The sequence below is a fragment of the Girardinichthys multiradiatus genome, chromosome 24 (genome assembly GCF_021462225.1).
Source record: "Girardinichthys multiradiatus isolate DD_20200921_A chromosome 24, DD_fGirMul_XY1, whole genome shotgun sequence".
NCBI lineage: Eukaryota > Metazoa > Chordata > Actinopteri > Cyprinodontiformes > Goodeidae > Girardinichthys > Girardinichthys multiradiatus.
Window position 1 is genome coordinate 3,880,473 of NC_061816.1, and position 16,099 is coordinate 3,896,571.

General features: G+C 41.7%; 1 protein-coding gene across 1 annotated transcript; it reads right to left on the reverse strand.

Annotated features, from left to right (window-relative positions):
- Window positions 1-7,567: 7,567 nt before the first annotated feature.
- On the reverse strand, window positions 7,568-9,743 carry LOC124861462 (gastrula zinc finger protein XlCGF57.1-like). Its single transcript, XM_047355257.1, has one exon. The coding sequence runs from the start codon at window positions 9,711-9,713 to the stop codon at window positions 8,151-8,153; it is 1,563 nt and encodes a 520-aa protein (XP_047211213.1). The 5' UTR covers window positions 9,714-9,743; the 3' UTR covers window positions 7,568-8,150.
- Between the last annotated feature and the right edge of the window lie 6,356 nt (window positions 9,744-16,099).

Sequence of the window (16,099 nt, forward strand, 5' to 3'; positions counted from 1 at the left end):
CTTCAGCTCTTTCCACAGATTCTCGATTGGATTCAGGTCTGGACTTTGACTTGGCCATTCCAACACCTGGATATGTTTATTTGTGAACCATTCCATTGTAGATTTGGCTTTATGTTTTGGATCATTGTCTTGTTGGAAGATAAATCTCCGTCCCAGTCTCAGGTCTCTTGCAGACTCCAACAGGTTTTCTTCCAGAATGGTCCTGTATTTGGCCCCATCCATCTTCCCATCAATTTTGACCATCTTCCCTGTCCCTGCTGATGAAAAGCAGGCCCAAACCATGATGCTGCCACCACCATGTTTGACAGTGGGGATGGTGTTTTCAGGGTGATGAGCTGTGTTGCTTTTACGCCAAACATATCGTTTTGCATTGTGGCCAAACAGTTCGATTTTGGTTTCATCTGACCAGACCACCTTCTTCCACATGTTTGGTGTGTCTCCCAGGTGGCTTGTGGCAAACTTTAAACGAGACTTTTTATGGATATCTTTGAGAAATGGCTTTCTTCTTGCCACTCTTCCATAAAGGCCAGATTTGTGCAGTGTACGACTGATTGTTGTCCTATGAACAGACTCTCCCACCTCAGCTGTAGATCTCTGCAGTTTATCCAGAGTGATCATGGGCCTCTTGGCTGCATCTCTGATCAGTCTTCTCCTTGTTCCAGATGAAAGTTTAGAGGGACGGCTGGGTCTTGGTAGATTTGCAGTGGTCTGATACTCCTTCCATTTCAATATGATTGCTTGCACAGCGCTCCATGGGATGTTTAAAGCTTGGAAAATCTTTTTGTATCCAAATCCGGCTCAGTTATGGTTAAGGTGCAAACACACTCTCCATTTCTGCTACCTGTATGACCCCTTCTCTTTTCCAATGGTTATGGTCAATCTGACAGAGAGAGGTATCCCAATCGTTGTGGTTTTTAGTATAACAATGACCATCAGTGGGCTCTAGTTGGACAAACTGTCTACTTTTAAGGCTAGGCTTAAAACTTTCCTTTTTGATAAAGCTTCTGATTCTGATTATAGTTAGAGTGGCTTAGGTTATCCTGAGCTATCTCTGTAGTTATGCTGATATAGGTTTAGGCTGCTGGAGGACATAATGACCACTTTCACCCTCTTCGCTACATTCTCACACTACTCTCCAATTTTGCATTATTTGCTGTTATTTCAGCTTTTAACTTTGTTCTCTCTTTTCTCTTCCTAGAAGCTACACCTGGCCTGACTCTGTGTCTACCTGTGACACCTTTCTGGAGAGGGGAATCGTCCGAGCTTCTGCTGGCAACAACTTAATGCTCACCCTCTACCGATGACCCACATGGCCCTGTCTTTTAGTGTTTAACCCTTTTTCTCTCCTAGATGTTGTAATTATGAATCTGAATATTATTTAATATTTAATATTAATATTTTAATATTTTATCAAATAATATTTCGGTCTGTTAAGGGTTGTCCTGTGAATACCAGCCCAGTAAGGCCCAGTAAAAACAGCCGTAAAATTCAAACGCAACTTTGACACCGTTAATCTCTGCATACCCATCAACAGAATATGGGCCGATTTTCTTTTCACCCCTATTTAATGCATGCACGATAAATATGGTTCTGCTGTCTGCAATCCAGCCGAGCCATTGAATGGACGCGCTGGAGAACGTTTTACTGCTACGTCTGTAGTCCAGAGGTGAGGGAATAGCTAAGGTGTTAGAAGGAAGGAAATTGGTTACAAAAACCTTCATACACGCTGATGCTATCATGATGCATTTAAACGGATCCACACTTGTCTCCTTAAAGAACTTGTCTCTGAATTTTAAGCAGCCTTGAGAAAGAATTTCAACGTCATTTTTACAATAACGAAGAGCTTCTTTCTTAAAATCAAAGACCTCTTTGCTCACTTCTCTGTACCAGCTGTTAAACACCTGTTGTTCTTGAAGACTCATGTGTTCTACAGCATAGCAGGATGAAGCAGGAAAAGGCCCCACATACTGGAGATGTTGTTCAGAGGAGAATAGGTGGGGGAAAAAACCCTTGCTTTGATCGGTAAAGCCTAACGCTTTCGGCATGGCACTAAGCTTCATACACATGAAGGACAGGCTATCAATGTATTTTAACCTGTAATCAGGGTCGGTTAAACAGAGAACTTTACTTCCTATCATGATGAGATGAGGTTTAATACCTAACTGCAGCATAGCTGTGAGAATCAGGTAGCTGTCATACCCACGCGCGTTGTGCGCTATTAAGGTGAAGTCTATGTACATCGGTCTCCTGAAATGTAGAAGAAATTTTTTGGTGCAGTCTAGCCCATAAGCATGCCATTATTGTAAATATGAATCTGAGAATATTATTTAATATTAATATTAATATTTTAATATTTTATCAAATAATATTTGGGTCTGTTAAGGATTGTCCTGTGAATACCAGCCCCATTAAGGTGATTGTATTAGGACAAAATAGAAAGGTGTGAGACGAGCTCTGGCATTATTGAACAGCATAAACTCTGCACACATATGGAATGAATTCACACAATTTCTTAAAATACAAGAATTTATTAACAAAAATAAGTCAACTCAAAGTCAAACATATTTCAATCAACAAACTCTTTACTTTGCTAAAACAATCCAACTAAACTACCAAGCAGAATTAAAGAATAACGAAGACTAATGGGCTATGTACAATATAAACAAGTTGATTAAAGATGATTGGAAATCATGACCAAAAGAGTGATGCAACATTACCATGCAATGTTTATGTTTGAGAACCAAGGATTATCTTGAAGGATCTGGAAATGAAGTTAAGTTAGTCTTGGAACCAACTTAGGAAATAATTAGCAAACGTTTAGACAACCATTCACAATGTAAGATCAGATAAAATATTATTTTAATAAAATAATGTTTTAAATAATGATCTGCTGAATAAAACCAACCTTCTGGATGACCATTTCTCAACGGTGTCTAATTAGCTGCTGTTGGAGTTTGTTACCTAGAACTTCTGCGTGCTCGTTTGTTTTGGTAAAGCTAAGTCCTGCTATACTGTTTTAGTAAAACTAAATAATAACAGAAAATAAAAAGACTGTGCAGTCAAGTTATTCTGGCCGGCCAGGAGAAACGCTGCAGCCCCGTTGCTGCTCACCATGAACGCTTCTGCCTTTTTCCCCAGCTTCAGCAGTTTTGATTTATTTATTGAAATAATATTTGAAGAAATATTATTAAGGGAGTATTTTGAAAAAGAGCCAAATCTTTCTGGTGAAATGGGGTTTAATGGTGTTTACTCAGTTATCAAATCTAGTAAATGATGTTTAGGGACTATTATTTACTGGATTGAAGACTAACAACCTTTCTGTTAAATACTCTTTAGTAGCAAGCACGTGTTCTTACCGGTTAGCAGTTGAGCTAACAAAGAAGCGGATAGCTTAGCACCAGAATCAACACATACCTTTAAAATACCAGGGTTAATAAAAGGGTTAAAATGCATAAGCACGGATGGCGCGTTATGATAAATATTCTGTTTAAAATCACCCTTTAAATAAAGTTTGTCTTAACTTTAAAAACCACAAAGAACACAACCTGAGCACGTGTGCTTCAGATAGCCTGCTAGCACAAAGATAGCTGAGTTCAACACAAACACAACCAAACTTCATAAAATGAAAAATGTTTAGATCATTTCAATCTAAATATCTCTCTATTACTCTGCCAAAAACACTTAACCTCATGAACTGTGGTGAGGAATGTTGTCCAAGCGACAATGAAGTTTGAAGAAGGTATCCACAGTGAACAATGGTTAGCTACAGCTAACCTCCTTAGCTTTGGGGGGTTGAAAGTGCTCTGTGAACAAAAGGGTTAGCTTTCTGATAACGTCCAGCTGTGGATGAAAGACGGCCCGTTCTGTCCGCCAATCACACTGCACATTACCGTAACTACGGTGATGGGGTCTCTGCTGTCTTCCTTCCAGACTGGGAGACCACTCCTCTCGGCTTCATAGAGACCGCGCGTCTCTGTAGGGAACTTCTCTGGGACAGTTTGCTTCTGCAGGCCTCAGAGAGAAAGTAAGCAACTCTTACACCTTAATTTCTCCGTTCATGAATGAAAATACCAGATACACAGACAGTATTTTATTCGTACTTATCTTTGCATATGATTGATGATCATATGACATCCTTGGATCCAGTTGAAGAGTTTATGTCTGTTTGCCAGCAGAGACATCAGCGCGCTTTGTTCCCCTCCTATCCCGATGAAAACCGGCTTGGAAGAGGTCGGCTTGTTGGAGAGGGGGTGCTCTTATTCAGACAGAGGCATCATGGGAAGTCCACTGTTACCCCCCTTTCCTCAGTTAATGGAAGTCAGGTAAATGCAATTTATTTTGAAAGTTCCAAAAAAGTCCGTACCGGAGTTTAATGTTGAAATCCATGGCTGGGTCTAAACATAGATATGGCTAGTGACTGAGCTTTTACAGTAACTAATTATATGTGCTCTCTTTCAGACTAACCTTGAAAACTGGCTCAGAGTTTATCTGTTCTTTCTTTCTAGGTGAAACGACTAAAGGAGCTACATCCATTAACGTTTACTTTTCCTTCCCATAGAAAGTACTCCTGGATCAGTGTTTCTTTGTTCTCTTTGTGTCTCTGTTCTGTTCTCTCAAACCCCCAGTCGGTCGTGGCAGATGTCCGCTCACACTGAGCCTGGTTCTGCTGGAGGTTTCTTCCTGTTAAAAGGGAGTTTTTCCTCTCCGCTGTCGCTACATGCATGCTCAGTATGAGGGATTGCTGCAAAGTCAACACCAGTGACTGTCCACTGTCTCTACATGCTCATCCGGGAGGAGGCAATGCTGCAAGTCACTGACTGGATGCAATCTGCTGGGTTTCCTTAGACAGAAAGGCTTTTTATCCAATTTGAATAAATAACTAACTCTGACTGCACTGTTCAATGGTTAGGATTAATTGGAATGTATGTACCTGACTTTGTGAAGTGCCTTGAGACAACATGTGTTGTGAATTGGCGCTATATAAATAAATTGAATTGAATAGATATGAGCAAATTGTTTTTCGTTATGTATTAACCCCCTTCCACAGGAAACAATGTGATAGATGGTAGTTTTTCAATATGGTCATTGGCTAAAGGAATGCTGCTTTAAAGAAGGCCACAAAATTATTTTTGCTAAAGAGGCTTCATGTTTTTGTAATCATAATTGAGATGTTTTTATGAATGTGATTCTTTTGATTATGCCACTATGTGGCCTATTTTGCTGCTCATAATGTTAGGGGTTAACCGACTAGCAGGCTGTAACTGGGTTGATTAGAATGCAGCAGCAAACTTAGATTAAGGAGGGACACAAGCTACTACACTATTGCATAATCAGAGACATCGGTAGTCAGGGCCACAGAAGCCATAGGGGACGAGTGGGTGAACAGCGCAGCATTAGCCAGGGCTCTTTTGGTATTATTGAATGACTGTAGCCTGTCGGGGCTCCACTCTATTTGCTGGTCACCTTTTTTACCTTTAAGTGCTTCGTACATGGATGCATAAGGTGAGCAGCCCGTGGAATGAAACGGTTATAAAAGTACACCATCCCCAAAATCTCCTGCAGGGGCTTCACAGAGGGGGGACGAGGAAAAACCGAAACTGTTTCAACTTTGGCAGGCTGGGGAACTGCCCCCTGAGGCGACACCTTGTGTCCTAGGAACTCAACAGCAGGCAGACTGAACTTGCATTTAGCCAGGTTCACAATCACGCCATGCTCACTGAGCTGCACAAGCAGCTCCTGGAGATGCACCATGCGGTCCTCCGCAGAAGGACTAGCCACCAGGATATCATCCAAATAGAAAACAAAAACAGCATGCCCTGCAGTACCAAGTCCATGATTCGCTGGAACGTCTGTGCAGCAACTTTATGACCGAACGGCATCCGTAAAAACTCAAAAAAACCGAAAGGAGCAATTTTCACTTCTGTTAACGGCTGCTCATTACCTATTTTACAACTGTCAATTGGTATATGGGTTAGGTTGATTTTAGTGGCTTGGCACGAGCCCCAAGGGCATTGTTTTAACAAGTTTGGCTTAAGGCAACCTATAAAAACCTCCTAAAATCATTTGGAATCAGGCAACAAGACTTTTTACCACCAACGAAAAACCCAAAAATAAGGTGACTCAAATAATTCACCACAATAAATTATTGTCCACAATAAATCTAGAATTGTATATGTTTTATTTAATTTTGCAGGTGTCAGTAACAGATTAACAATCAGCAAAACTTAAAAAAAATGTAATAATAGAAATAAATCAATCAACTTAACCTATCTTTCCCTATTGCTGAAACTGGTAAGGCTGAAGAGACTTTGGAGACGGAGGTTCACCATGGATCCGACTGGAATGATTTCTTCAATAGGCCACAAGTGATTGTTTTCTTGGATGAGAGGCAAATCTTCAGTTTTCTTCCTCTAAGTGGACAGGCGCTGATGCTCGGGGTTTCGATGGTAAAGAGCCTGAATAGTTGAAGGAAACCTTTGAGGTGTAATTGAGGTTGGTTCAGGATTTCCAGAAGCCTGAAACTTGGAGCAATCAGTTGTTCACTGCAGTTGTCTTGGTAAAAATGCAACAGATGAAATTCAGATTCTCAATTCTGAGTTGCAGCTCTTCTCAGGGCACACGGGTTGATCCTCTCTATAATGCAGAGTCAGCGGGGCTGCTTCTCCGGTCTTCTGATTCATCTGGAGCTTCTTTCTTCATCCAATCTTGTTCACTGGTCTTCTGCGAGGAAACGACCCCGTTTCTTTCTTTGGCAGAGTTTTTATAGTGCAGATAGCCTCACTGCTCATCCCCTGTTGCCGGGCAAGCTATCCCATCGAGTTACATGGTTGTTGCTGTGACTTTTTGGTGCTGTCTCTTGGCCTCCGTAGACAGAGTCATAAACAGCCCCCAGCTGGCTCCCTGTGTTATAACTTTTGCCTGTTTTTTGACCTTCATGACTCCCACTCCTATCCTGGTCCGATGACTTTTGCATGTTTTTCGAACTTCAGACTGATGAAAAACAGCATAAAACTGGCTTCTCGTTTCTCGCTCTCATGCTTGTTATGACTTGAGCTTGCTCGTTGACCTTCCATCCATGCCCAGTTCCCGTGAGCTGGCTCTGCCCCTCCCGTCCTAATATTATGTCTCTGCCGCCTCTGGCTCCCAAGCCATGGTGCCCTCCTTATCTGCTCAGCCTCAAGCTTTCTAACACAGTATTTCTCTGCTTCTTGCTCTCATACCAGTTACAGCTAAAAAAAAAACATCACTTCATTTTTATGTATACATCACAATTGATTAACATTACCACTCATTACATTTAATAATTGTAGAAAAATAGAAAATCATCATACATGTTGTTTTGATTATACTTGTAGTTTTCTACTTCTGAAAAATATAAGACAGTTAAGACTTCTGAAAAAGATAAGACAGTCACAGTTAATGTGTGACTTTAAAACTGTATTATAATCTTAACTGAGAAAAAGCATGTTCATGCTCGAAAAACCTCCAACGTGACAGAATTACAACAATTCTGCAAAGATGAGTGGACCAAAATTCCTCCACAGGGCAGTAAAAGACTCATTGCATGTTATAGCAAACGTTTTATTGCAGTTGTTGCTGTTGAGGGTTAGCCCAACCAGTTATTAGGTTTAGGTGGCAAACACTTTTTCACCACTATCTATCTGGTGAATAGCCACTCCCAGGCAAACTAAATAAGCGAGCTGCTGCTGCTTTTCAGCACAAGCAATTGGGACTTCCATGAATCTGCCACTATTGGCTAGCTAAACTGATAACAGACGTGGAAAAACATTATTTCCTGGGACCTACGCAATATGGTGTAAAGAGGGTCTTAAATTATGCTTAAATCTTTTCCACAATCATAACCAGCAAAGGGTTTATCTTTTATGTAAATTCTAGTGTGTTGGTTTGGATTTCACTTAAGTTTTACCACATTTATTACATCCCAAATATTTCTCTCCAGTTTGGATTCTTGTGTGTATGTTTAAAGATGACTTGAAGGCAAAGAAGTTGCCACAAGCATCTGAACCAAATGTTTTTTCTCTCCTGTGTGGATTTGTCATGTGTTTGTATAAATATGATTTTGAAGCACAACTTTTCCACATGCATCACAAGCAAAGGTTAGTCGCTTGTGTGGATTCGCATGTGTGTGTTTAATTTTGACTTGGAGACAAATCTTTTTCCACATGCATCACAACTAAAGGTTTATCTCCTGTGTGAATTCTTATGTGCGTGTTTAATTGTGACTTGACTGCAAATCGTTTTCCACATTCATCACAACCAAAGGGTTTGTCTCCTGTGTGGATTCTCATGTGTTTATCTAAAGTAGACTTCTGCACAAATCTTTTTCCACATACATCACAACTAAAAGGTTTATCTCCTGTGTGAATTCTCATGTGTTTGTCTAAAGTTGACTTCTGAACAAATCTTTTTCCACATACATCACAACTAAAAGGTTTGTCTCCTGTGTGGATTCTTATGTGTGCGTTTAATTTTGACTTGGAGACAAATCGTTTTCCACATGCATCACAACCAAAAGGTTTATCTCCTGTGTGAATTCTCATGTGTATGTTTAAATCTGACTTGTAGGCAAATCTTTTTCCACATAAATCACAACCAAAAGGTTTATCTCCTGTATGGATTATCATGTGTGTGTTTAATTTTGACTTGGAGAGAAATTTTTTCCCACATGCATCACAACCAAAGGGTTTGTCTCCTTTGTGAATTCTAATGTGCTTGTTTAAAACTGAATTGGAGACAAATCGTTTTCCACATGCATCACAACCAAAAGGTTTATCTCCTGTATGGATTCTCATATGTATGTTTAAATCTGACTTGTAGGCAAATCTTTTTCCACATGCATCACAACCAAAAGGTTTATCTCCTGTATGGATTCTCATGTGTATGTTTAAATCTGACTTGTAGGCAAATCTTTTTCCACATGCATCACAACCAAAGGGTTTGTCTCCTTTGTGAATTCTCATGTGCTTCTTTAAACCCGACTTGTAGGCAAATCTTTTTCCACATGCATCACAGATAAAGGGTTTCTCCCCAGTGTGGACTTTTGTGTGTTGTTTTAAATCATATTTCCTGGTAAAACCTTTGGTCAGTAAATCTATAATTTTCTTTTCTCTGAAACACGTCTCATTACCGGAACAAACTGAAGACGTTAATCTTGGATGACATGTCATGTGACTCTGAAGAGAGCGTCTGGTAGCAAATTTTCCCCCACACTCAGAGCAGCTCAAAGATTTGTTGACAGTGTTTCGGCCTGATCCTGGAGCCCTGCTCTCCTTCCAATCATCCTCACTGTCTTCAGTTTCAGAGTCTGACAAGCGTTTAAGCTCAGATTCATGATGCTTCACATCATCATCCTCACCGTCTTCAGTCAGTGAATAGTTGGAAGAGCCTCCATGAGTATTTAGATCTGGGTTCATGCTGGTTTCTGCTGTTCCACAGTCCTCTACTTTAATTTCTGCTTTTATCTGGTCATTTGAGATGCTGCTTGGAAGATTTCTGTCTTCTGTCTGGTGTTGATGAAGCTGAGAGAGCACAGGTTTCTCTTCATCCTCTTCACTCTTCATATGAACAACAGTTACTGGAAACCTGGTATCATCAGTCTCCTTCTTCACATTCAGTTGTTCTTCATCCGGGCTGGCCCAGATTCTTTCACTTTCCTCCTTTACGTGGAGGAGCTCCAGCTTCAGCTGGTCCATATCAGGACTCTGTTCTTCAGGAGCCTCTTCTTTAACATCTGCAGACATCATTGAAACACATTACTTGCATTATGAACAACTTTATCTTTACAATGTTACAAAGATGATAAAGATTAGAACTAGATAAACAATTTGATATACACTCACCGGCCACTTTATTAGGTACACCTGTCCACAGCTGCTCTTTAACACAAATTTCTAATCAGCCAATCACATGGCAGAAACTCAATGCATTTAGGCATGTAGACATAGTCAATATAATCTGCTGCAGTTCAAACCGAGCATCAGAATGGGTAAGAAATGTGATTTAAGTGACTTTGAACATGGCATGGTTGTTGGTACCAGACAGGCTGGTTTGAGTATTTTAGAAACTGCTGATCTACTGGGATTTTCATGCACTACCATCTCTAGAGTTTACAGAGAATGGTCCGAAAAAGAGAAAATATCCAGTGAGCAGCAGTTCTGTGGGCGCAAATGCCTTGTTGAAGCCAGGGGTCAGAGGAGAATGGCCAGACTGGTTCGAGCCGATAGAAAGGAAACAGTAACTCAAATAACCACTCGTTACAACCAAGGCATGCAGAAGAGCATCTATGAACCCAAAACACATCGAACCTTAAGGCGGATGGGCTACAGCAGCATAAGACCACACCAGGTGCCACTCATGTCAGTTAAGAACAGGAAACTGAGGCTACAATTGGCACAGGTTCACCAAAATTGGACAATAGAAGATTGGAAAAACGCTTCCTGGTCTGATGAGTCTCGATTTCTGCTGCGACATTCAGATGGTAAGGTCAGTCTCTGGTGTCAACAAGATGAAAGCATGGATCCATCCTGCCTTGTATCAACGGTTCAGGCTGGTGGTGGTGGTGTGGGGGATATTTTCTTGGCACACTTTGGGCCCCTTAGTACCAGTTGAGCATCATGTCAATGCCACAGCCTACCTGAGTATTGTTGATGACCATGTCCATCCCTTTATAACCACAGTGTACCCGTCTTCTTGTGGTTACTTCCAGCAGGATAAGGCGCCATGTCATAAAGTACGAATCATCTCAGACTGGTTTCTTGAACATGACAATGAGTTCACTGTACTCAAATGACCTCCACAGTCACCAGACCTCAATCCAATAGAGCATCTTTGGGATGTGGTGGAACAGGAGATTCGCATCATGGATGCAGGCGACAAATCTGCAGCATCTGTGTGATGCTGTCATGTCAATATGGACCAAACTCTTTGAGGAATGTTTCCAGTACCTTGTTGAATCTACGCCACCAAGGATTAAGACAGTTCTGAAGCCAAAAGGGGGTCCAACCCGGAAGTAGCAAGGTGTACCTAATAAAGTGGCCAGTGAGTGTATGTCAAAACATGCGACTCAGATGTTAGAGATGTGCTACTACTTCTAGCGTCACTGTGAGTAACCATGTTCACAAGAAAAATGAAACACTGATTTTAGTTTTGTCAAAGTGCTCTTACTGTTCATACTTCACATAGAAAATTCAAATTTTTTTTACAACAATTTGTCCTCTAATATTTACTGTGACCTCCAAGATTTTGTTCCCTACAGACATTCAATTACATCCCTCAAAATCTATAAAATGTTGGTCATTGTTTTTCGTCCCTTGAGTAAATATCTTGTAAGATGTTTGTTGTTGTAGAGCAGTTGTGTCCACATTTGTGACACATGGAAAAACAATGAGCATGTAATTGTCCCGGTGAATCTTGTGTGCACAGCAGCCCTGCAACTATTGTCATTGGCCTTACGTATTTTGTATAATAAGGTCAGGTCAGAGGGCATGTTTTAACCTCACATAATGAACCCTGGACGCTGTTTCAGGGACACATGAACACCTTTTTGGTCATAACAATGGTACAATCACACAGAAATTTACAGTTTTGTAAAGCTTTTCAAGGTTCTACCCTGACACAAGCTGAGCCTAACCCAGCCACAGAACCTTTGGCTCTAGAGGCAGGTCCTTTCTAAATTTCTTCAGAAGTGTTCTAGTTTTAATTATTATGTATTTTATAACTTTTATGTTCATACTTCAGAGTATGATACTACTTTGTAACACACTTTAAAACAACCACAGCTGAAACAAAGTAGAAGTAAGGATCAAGGATCAAGAATCTTTATTGTCATTATGTCACCATAATGAAATTCTTGTTGAGGCTCAGCTCCAAAGACATACATGAATTGCACACACTTAATTGCAAAAACGCATACAAAAATTAAGGAAATTATGCAAGATATAAAACACCTTGAACACACTTGTTTAACACTTGTAGAATTCTCCAACTTTCTCATTAAGAGGCGGGGTACACCCTGGACAGGTCGCCAGTCCATCACAAGACAACAAACAACCATGCACACACCTATTCACAATTCAGAGTCCAATTAACCTAACAGTCATTTTCTTGGACTGTACGAGGAAGCCGGAGTACGGGGGAGGTGGGGGTACACCCTGGACAGGCCGCCAGTCCATCGCAGGGCAACACACAAACAACCATGCACACACTCATTCACACACCGAATTGGGGAAATTTAGAGAAACCAAATGTCTTTGGACTGTGGGAGCAAGCCGGAGTACCCAGAGAGAACACATGCATGCATGGGGAGGACATGTAAACTCCATGCAGAAAGAACCCTGGCTGGGAGTTGAACTCAGGACCTTCTTGCTGCAAGGCAACAGTGCTATTAACCAAGCAGCCTACAAAGTTCAACAAATAAAATTAATTTTAAAATTAAATGAAATACTGTAAGAAACAAAAAGAAAGTGAGTGAGGTTTAATTATTCAACTTGTTGGCCAGTGTGGTGGAACAAAAATGATTCAACAAAGTAAGAGATTGCTGATCATCACTTCCTCAGCTTTATTAATTTAGCCTTGCAAAGGAGAAGCTGTCTTCCACCATCAGCCATGTGCCTAGGAGCCGTGCTGTAACTAGTCTGATCAGACAAAGGAAAAGCTTCACTTTATCACGGCATTTTAAGGTCAAAACCCTCTCGGATCCTAGGTCCCCTTAGGAGAGGCTGAGGTGGGAACTTTTGTAATTCTTCACTCAGACATGTTGGTTACTCTGCATCAAGTTCCTCCTTTAATCTTGTATGTCATAGACCCAGAATCATTGGCATAACTAAAACTAGGCCAGAGTGCGATTCTAGCTTCCTCTTGCCATATGTCGAAGTGCCCCTGGGCAAGGCATTTAACCTCAAATTGCCTACCGATCTGCATGTTGGTGTATGAATGTTTGAGTACACATTGGGTGAATGTGGCTCTAGTGTCAAGCGCTTTGAGTGGTCTGTATGACTGGGAAGGCGCTATATAGGTTCAGTCCATTTGCCCTGAACCCTGACATAAATAATACAACATGGAGGACCAGCACTACGGTTTCCAGGCTTTCAGATGTTCAGAGCAGACCGCATCACTGACATCATACATCAGCTTCTGGGAGGACATGTGTGTGCAGACCAAGACCTTCTACACTTACAATAACAGCAAACCTCGGGTCCCTTCAGATCTGATGAAACTGCACACGGAAAAGGAAGCATCTCACAGCAGTGGAGACCAAGCCCTATGGACGTCATGACGCATTGCACTCTGGGATTGTTGCCATCATTTTGTCGGTGGAATCACCGGCGTCGCTGACAGAAGCTACCTGTGACATCAATGGATCGTGAGCAGAGCAAGTCACGGATTCCGTACCAAAACAATCTAAACAGCATTTCAAGACAGCAATACCTCAAAAAGAAATCTGGTCAGTTAACAGGTTCGACCCATACAAACACAGTGAGTGGACCAGCGACTTAAATGAACTTCCAGAAGTAAAGTTACCCAACGTGTTTGGTTGCCTTGTATGTGGAGTGAGTGCAGTTCCGAAATTACATGTCCCTGGAAGCTCAACTGCAGTTTACCAACTGAAGGGTGCAGGATCTTCAGATTTACTGAGTAAGTCACCTCAACACTGTTGTTCTCACTAAGGTACATGCAGATAACATGTACACAAAAACATGTCTCCCAAACAACGTTTCTTAGCCCACTACACGCTTGGTGCCAGTGCAATGCTGAACAGTCATGTTAAGTGTTGTTTCTGTTGATCCATGTTAGCAATCTGAACAGTTACCTCCATGGAGGCAGTAGTGGCAGAGTTTTCCTCCCTGGTAACTGTTTAGACGTATGAAGCTTAGCAGCTTATGTGCAGCTTTTTAGCTAAGAAAAATGATTTAAATATTACTACATGAAACTTACCTGAGTGGAAACGCAGAGAACACACCAACATGTGTCTTGTAATGTTGGTGAAGGTGATGTTAGGTCACCTAATAGCTGCCACCCCTGAACAAAATTCTCACCTTGCTGATCAGCTGAATAGTTTTTACTGCAGGTTTGAAAAGCACCAGTTCACACTTATCACGCGCCATTCAGACAAATTCTTGCGATACACCAACCAACCCCCTACCTCCAGACCCCCTGCCTGCAGTAACGACCTCAGAGAAAGATGCAAAGATTATCTGTAGGAGCCACAAAATGAGAAAAGCCACATGACCCAATGAAATTTCCCCAACATGTTTGAGAATCTGCGCTGATTAATTGGCACCCATCTTCGCTGAGATCTTCAACAAGTCACTGAAGCTGTGTGAGGTTCCCTCCTGCTTCAAACGCTCCATCATTCTAGCACCCAAGAAACCTACCATCACAAGATTAAATGACTACGGGCCAGTCGCCCTGACATCTGTGGTCATGAAATCCTTTGAGCTACTGGTGTTGAAGCACCTGAAGGACCCCTGCCGGACCCCTCACAGTTTGCCTACCGGGCAAACAGGTCAGCAGGTGATGCAGTCAACATGGGACTATATTTCATCCCTCAACACCTCGACCACACAGGGATGTAAGCCAGGATCCTGTTTGTGGGCTTCAGCTCGGCGTTCAACACTATCAACCCAGACATCCTCCACCAGAACATCACCCAGCTTAAAGTTCCAGCCCCTGCCTGTCAGTGGATCACCAGATTCCTGAAGGACCAGCAACAGGTGAGGCTGGGGAACATCTTCTTGTGCACAAAAACCATCAGGACCCCCGCCCCCCAGGGGTGTGTTCTGTCCCCACTCTTCTTCTCAATCTACATGAATGACTGCACCTCAGCAGACCCGCCTGTGAAACTCTTGAGGTTTGCAGATGACACCACTGTTATTGGCCTAATCAAGGATGATGACGAGTCTGCATACAGACAGGAGGTAGACCAACTGGCACACTGGTGTGGTCAGAACCACCTACAACTTAATCCACCCAAAGCTGTAGAGATGTTAGTGGACTTTTGCAGATCATCCCCCCCAGACTGCAACTAGCAATCAGGTCTGCAGAGAGGATCATCAGGGCTGACCTTCCCTCCATCCAGGACTTATACAGGTCTAGGGTCAAGAAAGAGCTACTAACATTTCTGCAGATTCAACTCACCCTGCAAATAAACTGTTTAGACTTTTACCATCAGGTGGCGCTACAGAGCACTGCCTGCTGAAACCAGCCACCACAGACAGTTTCTTTCCCCAGGCTGTTGCTCTGATGAACACTGGAAAGGCAGAGTCACAGAAAAAACAAATTTCACCCATACTGTTTAACCGAAGTCAAACTCCTTGTTAGTCACACAAACAAGTCCCAAACTATCATCGAGCTTTGGATCCACTGACTAATAGATCCTGTTCCCCTTTGCTTTTAGCCTGGGACAAGGATCAAAAAACAGATTCTGAGCAGCACTTTGGTAACAATATCACAAACTAATCCTAATATCTGCTGGGAGCCAGAGTGAAGAATATAAAACCGGTGCAATTTGACTTCATTAACATGATTTTCTGCAGACACCAAAACAGGACCATCGACACCGGGCCATAACTCCTCCCACTGCAGCAGAGGTTTCCTTTAGCTGCTGAATGTAGGAGAGAGGTCTTCCCCATGGATGTAATGTTATTATCAGCAGCAATAAAACTAGAATCAATAATCCTGCCACACCTGCAATTTGTGACTTTTATAGACTTAATACAAACTCCACGTAGAGGTGAAACTTTAACAGATTCTAAGGACGTTTGTCAAGGTGGAGTTCAGTGTTTTGTTGCTTCAAGGCAAAGAAAAGGCGAGACAGCTCCTGGTTGGATTAAAACCCATGTTTGAAGCATAAATGTTCACTTTAAAACTGTATTAAAATCTTAACTGAGAAAAGGCTTGTTCATGTTAAAAAAAACCTCCAATTGGCAGAATTACAACAATTCAGCAAAGATGAGTGGACCAAAATTCATCCACAGGGTAGTAAAAGACTCATTGCATGTTATCACAAACGCTTTATTGCAGTTGTTGCTGTTGAGGGTTAGTCCAACCAGTTATTAGGTTTAGGAGAAGATCACTTTTT

What these genes read in the sequence shown, in the direction of transcription:
- LOC124861462 (XM_047355257.1), bottom strand. Translation starts at nt 9,713, where the DNA reads ATGGACCAGCTGAAGCTGGAGCTCCTCCACGTAAAGGAGGAAAGTGAA.